The sequence below is a fragment of the Microtus ochrogaster genome, unplaced genomic scaffold (assembly GCF_000317375.1).
Source record: "Microtus ochrogaster isolate Prairie Vole_2 unplaced genomic scaffold, MicOch1.0 UNK44, whole genome shotgun sequence".
NCBI lineage: Eukaryota > Metazoa > Chordata > Mammalia > Rodentia > Cricetidae > Microtus > Microtus ochrogaster.
The window spans coordinates 426,160-435,653 of NW_004949142.1; the positions used below are offsets into that span (position 1 = coordinate 426,160).

Below are 9,494 nucleotides of genomic sequence, written 5' to 3' on the forward strand. Positions count from 1 at the left end.
ACAGAGAAACCCTGTCTCGAAAAAGAAAAGAAAAGAAAAGAAAAGAAAAGAAAAGAAAAGAAAAGAAAAGAAAAGAAAAGAATAAAGAATACTTACTTGTCAATGCACACTTTAATTTTAAGCTGATAATTCAACTCGGGGAATTTGACCAGCAACCTATTAAAAACATATCGTCAAGGAAACTTAGTAGGCTTCTTACCATGATCTCTAGTTTAAAAAATATATAAAACCCCTAATACCTCAATTCCTAAGAAGTAAATATATTGCTGGGTGTGGTAGCACAGACCTTTGATCCCAGCACTCAGGAGGCAGAGGCGGGTGGAGCTCTGAGCTCAAGAACAGCCTGGTCTACAGAGCGAGTTTTAGGTCACACAGAGAAACCCTGTCTATACGTAACCAATAAACAAACAAACAAACAAACAAATAAATAAATAAACAAACATATTTACGGACCCAGATTCTACCTCCACCCAGAGTTATCTTTGATACTAAAGCTGAACACTGCCCCCTCAGCCAAGAAGTTCTGAAAATGCCTACGAACATGAACCAAGCTGTAAAAGATTCACAGAAAGATAATAAAAAGCATTGAATGAGAAATATTGTCTGAATATGCTCTGCCGCTGGTACTCCTTATGTTAAACCCAAAACCCACACAGCTCTATTTCTGAAGGAGAGCTCACAGGGCAGGGCCAACCCTCCACACCTGTCACTCGAGGTGAGGAGCAGGCTTCACCTCCCTCCTCAGCTCACCTACCACTGGGCCTTACTGCTCCCATTAAAGTCCTCAAGGAAGAGGACTGGACATCAATAAAAGCTCTACCTAAAGTGTAAAGACCGGGTCCCACCTGACTTTCGTAGTGAACTGGACACCAGTCTTGATGACGAGGGGCCGGTCAGGGTGCATGGGCATGCAGGGCTGCCGCTCCACCACGAAGGCACTAGAAAGGGAAGGGATAACAAGCAGGTCACATGCTGTGGTGATCAGGCAGGCTTCTTCCTGCTCCTTGCTTTTGAACATTAGCTTTTTAGGGTTACCTTTTCATTAGGTTTCTGAACAGCTCCACAATTCTCTCCTCCAGCATTGGCCGGTGCTGCACAATAGGATCCCCCTTGTAGGACACTTTTTGCTGCAGTTCCTCCAGTTTCTTAATTTGTTGGCGGGTCTGAAGTTGAGATTCTGCTAATGACGTTATCCTGCCAATAACGAAAAGCGCTTCCTGTTACCTCTGTTGCCTAGCTGTGAACCCAGCATTCGGGAGACTACAGCAAAACCTTGAGCCTGGGCTGCACAGTGACTTCAAGGCCAATCTGAGCTGTGCAGTGAGGGGGAGGGAGAAAAGGCCCTAAAATATTGAAAGGGAATACACAGAGCATAGGATGGCCACTTCAACCATTTGAAGCACGTGGCTCAGTGGGAGAAGGGTTAAGACTAACATCACTGGGAGATATCCAAGGGGTTGTCACTGGACTGCGAATGGACTCGAGACCAAATGTGAAAAATACCTGTGTTCACACCCTATCCTAAGCTGTCCGTGCACTAAAGCATGACACTGGAGGACAGCGCTGCCATTCACAGCCTGCATAAGCAGGGCCAGGCCCCTTCACTACGGTAGGCCTTAGTGACCCTGAAAGGAGAAGGGGTTGAGCCTCATCGAGAACCCATTCAATGTTATTCTTCGATCAATCATAAAAATATAACATGATATGTCAAATATTGATAACAGGTATACAAAAAAGGTGAGCAGAGGGGCTAGAGAGACAGTCCATGAATAGCACTTAGGCCTCTTGCAGGGGACCCGGCTCTGGTTCCCAGCATCCATACTAGAACCATCCGTCACTCCAGTCCCAGGGGTTCTATTGCCCTCTTCTGGCCTCCACAGGCACTGCATGCCTATATGCAGGCAAATACACACAAATTTTAAATTTTTATTTCCTTTTTAAAGAAAACAGTACTTACTTAAAAAGTTAATTAGAAAAGCCAGACATAATGGCACATGCCTTTAATCCCAGCAGTAGGAGGCAGAAGCAGGTAGATTTTTTTTATGAGTTTGAGGTCAGCCCGGGCAGACAGGGATATATAAAAACAAACAAACAAAAGTCAAACAATTAGAAAAAAATAAAAAGTGGGCAGAAAGGGAGATGGAGCTGATTAATTCTGCCTTCAAGAGTAGGGAATATTAGCGTCTCTCTTTCTTTTTTAAATCTAATATGTCTCTTTTATGGTTTACCACTAGTTTAATAAAGGCAGAAAGTGAACAGGGATCTGAGCTCTTGATCCGTCCTTTCTGGCATCTGAACGTCTCATTCCCAGAACTTAAAATTCTTGGAGCCCTGATCAGGAAGCTTTTCCAACTTCCTTCAGCAAATGAACAGCACTCTGTGTCCGTGACAACAGAGATGGGCTTGTCACGTGGACTTGTCCTGAATGCCCAGTTTCATGCTGCATGGAGCGGGGTGCCCTGTCCTGCCAAGCCTCTGGGGTGCGCTCACAGTGGGGCCTCGCTCATCAAGCTAGTTAGACAGCATTCGGAAAAGAGCAGATGACAGAGGAGAGCATAGAGAAGAAACGGGGCGTGGGGAAAGCTCAAGGGCTGAACACGCCCCTGGCTTGCACAAGGCCACGTGAGCCATCTTTCCCAAGGCAGCAAAGGACAGAAGGAAAGGGACAAAGCAGCTGTTACTGAAACCAGACTTCTAGATTCCCGTGTCCATTCATGACAGATGTCAGGAGAAATCGTCACAAGACCCTGTGACTCACTGGTACCACTCGACGGATTTGAATTTTTTCTTTCATTTTACTAATTTTATATATTCCAACTTTCTTCTCCTTTACAAAGAACATATATATTGTTTTAGATTATTAAAATAGATAAAATGGAGAATTTAGTGTTAAATACAACTAAAAGTATTACTTAAATTTAAAAATCAAATATATGTAAAATGAGTGATATAAGCATTTTTGAAGTTAAAAATTTGTTAAAATTAGTTGACAGTTTTAACTCTTGGACTAAATTTGAGTGTGTAAAAGAAGCCACCTTAAGGCAGACATGGCAATTTATGCCTAAAATCCCAGATACTTGGGAATCTGAGGCAGGAGGATTGCAAGTTCAAGGTCAGCCTGGCTATATAGTGAGTTTGAGGCTGGCCTGTGCAGCTCAGTGAAATTCTTTCTCAAACTTAAGAAAACCAGTGTCCATCTTAGCAGCAGGGTATCCAGGGCTAGAAGTGTAGCGCAGTTCAGCGGTTCTCGACATTTGCCTAGCACAGCACATGTCCAAGGGAAGGGGCCCACTGCCCGCAATAAAAAGGGAAAAAAGCATGAGCAAGATAGGCCACTCTGCAGGCCTGTGGCTGAAGCCAGCACTCTCTTACCAGTTTTCCAGGCGGTCCAGGCAGATGTTGGGAGGGCCTCCAATGCACGCGATCTGCTGCCGCCTCTTCCAGTCAGCCAGCTCTTCGTCTGTGAGTGTCTTCTGCACGTACTCCATTGCTGACAAGAGTCCCGCCAGCTCACTCACAATGCTCTGTTTGGAAACCCAAACAGTCAGAAGACCACGTCTAACTACATCCTCCAGTCAGTCCCAGAGAAGGAGCCCGTTAGAACCCAGTCAATCTTCCCACATAAGTGTGTGGCACTGGGGAAGCTGTCTGGGAAGCTGTCCAGAACACTTACTCTCCGCATCTGGTCCAGTGCTGTGAGCATCTGTTCCAGCTGCTGCATCTTCTGTCTGGTCACGGACTGGTTGTTTCCGTTCAGATCCTGCATGTCTGATGGGGGAGGAAAGACTCCTTGACCAGGGGGAACACTCACAGCCTTCTCAATGAGGCTCCAAACCCTGTGTGCACATGCAGTCCTGCTACTTGGAGAGCTGAAGCAAGATGGCCGCAGGCTCAAGGTCGTCCTGCCCTACTTGATCAAATCCCATCTCAAAAACAAAACAAAGGTTATCCCACTAAGTGCCAGAAGCTCCCCCTTCTCCTGCCATGCAGTCACATGAATGAAGTCAGGTCCTGAAACCCAGAGACAAGCCTCACTTTCAGCAGGTTTTACGTCTCTAACGTTCACTTGCCTCCTTGGCTCTTGAGGGTTTTATAGTTAAAATCAAAGTCGTCCTGGAGATTCTCTACCACTTTCATTTTCTGCTCTAGATCCTGTTCAAACAAACCACAAACAGAAGTAAGAAAGAGGTTTCCCTCAGGAGAGAGAAAGGATAGTTTTGAAGACAATGAAAATGCGCAGGACCCCGAGGCTCTACAGCCCGAGCGAGAGCTGCTCCCTGGGTGAGGCCTGCTCACCTGCACACGCTTCCGGACATCCTGAAGGTGCTGCTCCAGCATCTGCTGCTTCTCTGTCACCACAGCAGCTGTTGGGTGGTTGGCCTGGCCCCCTTGCTGCCAAAAAAGGGTTAACACACACGTGAACCCATGGACACCTGCCATCTGAAGGCCAGCCCATCCTATGACTTGTGCTGTTGGGAAATGGGCAGTGATGCAAGAGGGGAGAATGCTGGGAAAAACCCTTGTGTTGTTCAGTCTGTGGCACTGGCTTTCACCAACAGGACACACCTTAAACCCAGTCTGCATTAAACTAAGAGCCCACATGGAACTAAGACTTTGTTCTAGCCTTCAAGCAGCTCATGGGTAAATTGTCCAAAAAATTAATTAAAACTAATAATAAAAATAATAGTAATAATTCAGAAAGAATTTGGGGTACAGTTCAGTAGTAGAGACTATGCTAGCTAATAAATAAATAAATTCATAATAGCTGGCGACAGCACAGTGCAATATATTCTCATAAAAAAAAATCATTTCCCAAAAATTTTTAAAATTGTGTTCCCATAGCTTCTGTCAGGGAGGAGAGGCTGCAGCCTTGAGAAGGTCAATCAGAACATGAAATGTAAAATGACTTTGCAAGGAACAGAAAGAGGCTCTGATGATAGAAAAGACAAGTAAAAGCTGCAGAAACAAGATAGCACTTTTGACAGTGGCCCAAGGGTAAGGACAGCAATCTTGGAGAAAGCAGAGCCAGGGGAGACATCACCCACCCAGTTTTCCAAGCTAGCCATGCTCACACCCTGCGCCTACGGTCTAATGGCTCACACCCATTACAGCTGTCAAGGCTCAAACCAGCCCTAACTGCTGCTCTTTTGACTTCTTTTATTTTCCCGTGTTTCCTGTTCTTGAGGTTTATTTGCTTTATTTTATGTGTATGACTTGCCAGCACGTGTGCACATGCACCTCATGTGTGCCTGGTGCCTATGCAAGTCTGAAATGGGCGTTGGATTCCCTGGAACGGGGGATATGGACCGTGGTTGTGAGCCACCTCGTGGGTGCCGGGAACTGAACCCAGGTCTGCTTCAAAAGCAGCGAGTTTTCTCAGTTCACCAGCCCTATTATTTGCTTCTAAGATCTCTTGTTTCCAGTCTGTTCTCTCCACTACTGCCACAAGTCTCCCAAGGAGGACAAAACAGGCCAATTTTAAAAAGACATTCTCCCTATGTTTCCTGGCTGCTTAAATCATAGACTACAAACCTCTTCGAAGACTCGGGAAAAGAACCCAGCCCTACATTTCTCTCATTCTGGGAGTGAATCTGACCGATAAGCTGCAGAGAAGCACCGTAGACAGAGACTATGAAAGGGCCCAGCCCCAAAGCTGCTCCTCTTCCCCTCTCCTAGTTCCTAAACTTGCCTGGGGCAGGAACGATACTGGTCTCTAGAAGCAATTTCTGTGTTCAGCCAACAGCTGCCTAGGGGCTCTCAAGCTCCATGTGGATGGTAGGGGGTGTGCTCTGCAGGCTCCCAACTTCTAACTCAGGGGTCAGGCATTGGGAAGGCCCTGTGGGCCAGGCATGGTAGCTCACATACTTCATACCAGCACTTGGGAGGCTGGGGCAGGAGGATCTAGAGTTACCACACAGGCTAGGTATTGAAAGCCTGTCTCAAAAGCAAGCACTAGAGAAACTGAAGCAGGATTACCATGAGTTTGAGAAAGTCAGCCTACATAGTGAGTTCTAGGCCAGCATGGGCTACAGAATGTGACTCCATCTCAAAAAAAAAAAAAAAAAAAAAACAAAACAACCCTGAACGTGAAAACAAGGAAAAGGCCTATGGAAGCGTGGTGGCTACACCAGTAATGTGGCAGAGGCAGGCCGACTATCCCAAACTGGAAATCAGCTGTCCTACACAGCAAGACTCTGAGTCAACAGCAATAGAAGCCCCAAGGCTGAGGATACGGCTTCCACACCCGCCCATCTAACAGACGGGGCCCTGGTTCTGCCCCAAGCACCACATGTACAGGATAGAGTGGTGTGCACCTCTAATCCCAGCACTCAGGAGGAGCAGGCAGGAGAAGCAGAGTTCAAGTTCGCCCTCCGTTACGGTAACACTATTCATTAGGGGCGGAATGGAGGGGCTTGTGCGGTTCTTTGCTGTTGTCGTTTTCAATGTATATTTAAGGCTTTGGTCTGGTCCAGTGCTTCTTCTTCAGTCATATTAAACCATTGCTGTTTTACTGCACTGTACAGTTGCTCTCTTCCCAAGTCCCCCGCTTGGTTTCTTCCTGGTCTCACCTGGGCTGCGGTGGCTGCCGTCTGGAGGAGGCGAGACTCTTCCCACAGGCATCGGGCCACGATCCGGGCAATTTCCATCGGCTTCTCCAGATACCTGCTCTGTACGCAGGACAGAAAGAGAGTGGCTAAGGAGGTGTGGACTGACCTTGGCTAACTTAAAACTCACTTCTGCAACAACAGATCAAAGGCTTCAGAATCGGACTGAAACCCAGAGAGAAGGAAAGGGAGGAGGATGGCGGCCACAGCCGACAGCAGAAATACACGAGTCCACCCTGAGACAGGATATCATCTGGTTTTATAGGGAAGTGGTTGACTTTACCCAGGAGTACTCAATTAATGGCCAAACTCTTCACATTTAAAAGTAAGACGTGTGCCTATGATGAGCAGGTGCTGTTGGCATGCTACTATAACAGAATAACACCAAGCTTTATTGCTTTATTGCTCCAACTATAACAGGAGAAGTGAGTTTCTGGAAATGGTACCCAAGGGCAGTGTACAGGGAATTGAGAAAAAGTTAATTACTTCTGCTCTGATTGAGAGCACAAGGCACGCTCTCATCATTTGCCAAGTGAAGACAGGACACTAAGACTCCACTCTGTGGGGTCAGTGTCTCCCAGTCAGGTTCCCATCGTACCTGCAGGAACTGCTTGATTCTTCGCAGGTTGTGTTGATAGAGGACATTGGATTCTTGCAGGAATCGGCTATACTGCTGGTCAATCTCACCCAAGAGGTTATGAAACACCAGTGTGGCATGGGACTCTTTGCTGGCTGCATATGCCCTAGGAAGAGGGAGTGCCTGCCGTGAGTGATCTGGGGAGCCTGGAATGATAGCACAACCCTGAAACCATGATTGATAGGGAGGTGGAGACAGCAGGATCAAGAGTTCAAGGCCAGCCCTCCTACCTAAGGAGTTCCAAGCCACTCTGGGTGACTTTGTCTTAAAAGCAATAGGAACAGAAACCACCATCAAGGGGTGGCAAGAAAGGAAATGACAGACTGATGCTGTGACCCGTTCATCCCCCATTCCTCTTGTTCGGCCCAACAATACAGCGGCTGGAGGTAAAGCTCAGGGACACAGTCTTGCCGCGTGTGCCAAGGCTCTGAGTCTGAGCCCCAGAACAGAAAGAAAGAAAAAGAGAAATGTCAATGAGAATGACTCCAGATATTGTTACTCACTCTTATAGTCGATATGACTAATGCATTTGAGCAAAACAGAGCAAATAGAGCAAACTGTAAATCTCGGACGGTGTTACATTAGTAATCTGAGAATTACTGAGAAGCTGAGGCAGGAGAACTGCATGTTGGAGACCAGCCTGGGCTACATAGTGAGAGTGAGTTCTAGGCCAGCCTGAGCTATATAGCAAGACTTTGCCTCAAAAATAAAATAAAATAAAAAATAAAAACAGGTATGGTAGCACACATCTACAATCCTAATACTTGGGAGAGGCAGGAGGATAAGTAGTTCAGGGTATTCTCAGCTAAATATAGCAAGTTCCAGGCTAGCCCAGACTATATGAAACCTTGTCTTAAAACAGAACCAAAAAAGGGGGACGGAAAGATGGCTCGGTACATAAAACTGCTTTGTTAGGGAAACCTGACACTTCCAGTTCAATCCTTGAAACCTATGAAAAGATAAAGCAGAGAACTGACCCCATGAAACTGTCCTTTGACATGCGCACTGTGGTATGTCCACACACTGCCCCGAAACACCACATAAACACAATAATAATAAGTAAACAAAGAAAGAAACCATACCCACACAAAGAAAATAAAAAGGACAGACACAGGCGGGGCATATGGTTCATTCGGTAGAGTAGGTGCCTTGTAAGCAATGAGACCCTGAGTTCCATCCACAGAATGCACATAAAATGATGAAAGGGGTAGCAGAGGGTGAAGCTAGAGAAAGTCGTGTCCCCTGACTCAACCCCAAACCTCCCAATTCAGGTAAGTCTCGAGGAGGACTTACCAGTCTTGACTCTCTATCCAAGGTGCCAGGAACTGCCGCAGCTCCATGGGGAAGCTGTCACTGTACAGCTGGTGCAGCTGCTCCAGGTACCGAGTGTCCAGCTGCTGGAGCTGGTTCCATTGGGCCATCCTGCTGCAATCTGGGGGCGTAACTGTAAACCAAAATGAACATATGGTCACCACAAGCCCTCATAGAGGATAAAGAACCCGGAAATGCTCCGCAGCTTTGAGAAGGATCTTGTATGGTTTTTGTACATTCCCGATTCCTACCAACACAGCTCTCCCGGCCCCTGGGGCTGGGGATTGAACCCAGGGCTTTGAGCCTGCTATGCAAGTTCTCTGCCACTGAGTAAATGCCCAGGCCCTTGAGGCTAGCCTTGTTATCTGTCTCCTACCTCTGCATCCTAAGTGCTTGGATTTCAGGCATGAGCTGCCACACATGGCTGCATTGCAATTTGTTTTAAATTGCAACTAGGCGTGATTCCAACTTCCAGAATCCACTCGCAAGCCAGGCACAATGGCTCCTGCCTGCAATCCCAGCACTCCAAGGATATTCTGAGGGAGTTCAGGGACTAGCCGGAGCTCTAAGCACGTAGATAGATAGATAGATAGATAGATAGATAGATAGATAGATAGATAGATAGATAGATAGATAGATAGATAGATAGATAAGGGCCGGGGTCAGAGACATGGCTCAGCAGTGTAGTGCACTTGTTACTCTGGCAGAGGACCCAGATTCAATCTCCAGCACCCACATGGTGGCTCACAACCATCTGCAGCCCCAGCTCCAGGGGATCAATCTGATCTGACACACTCTTCTGACCTCTGAGGGTACCAGACAGGAACATGGTACACATACATACATCTGGGGGAAACATGCATACACACGAAATAAAAATTAAAAAAAAATAAAATAAAAAACGCCGGGCGGTGGTGGCGCACGCCTTTAATCCCAGCACT

The 9,494-nt window shown here is 46.7% G+C and overlaps 1 protein-coding gene across 5 annotated transcripts in view; it reads right to left on the reverse strand.

Moving 5' to 3' along the window:
- Window positions 1–9,494, reverse strand: part of Stat3 (signal transducer and activator of transcription 3) — a 57,268-nt gene that overhangs the window by 16,561 nt on the left and 31,213 nt on the right. For 4 of the 5 annotated variants that reach the window (XM_026777012.1, XM_013354445.2, XM_013354446.2 and 1 more), the window contains exons 2-11: window positions 8,536–8,686; window positions 7,204–7,348; window positions 6,570–6,668; window positions 4,297–4,392; window positions 4,071–4,152; window positions 3,674–3,768; window positions 3,373–3,524; window positions 1,036–1,194; window positions 846–938; window positions 97–156 (exon numbers count right to left, since the gene is read on the reverse strand). In XM_026777012.1, coding sequence (XP_026632813.1) covers window positions 97–156; window positions 846–938; window positions 1,036–1,194; window positions 3,373–3,524; window positions 3,674–3,768; window positions 4,071–4,152; window positions 4,297–4,392; window positions 6,570–6,668; window positions 7,204–7,348; window positions 8,536–8,663 — 1,109 coding nt within the window. In that variant the 5' untranslated portion in view covers window positions 8,664–8,686. Of the gene's footprint in view, window positions 1–96; window positions 157–845; window positions 939–1,035; window positions 1,195–3,372; window positions 3,525–3,673; window positions 3,769–4,070; window positions 4,153–4,296; window positions 4,393–6,569; window positions 6,669–7,203; window positions 7,349–8,535; window positions 8,687–9,494 lie in introns of those variants that run through there. The other variant, XM_026777011.1, reaches the window with a different exon arrangement.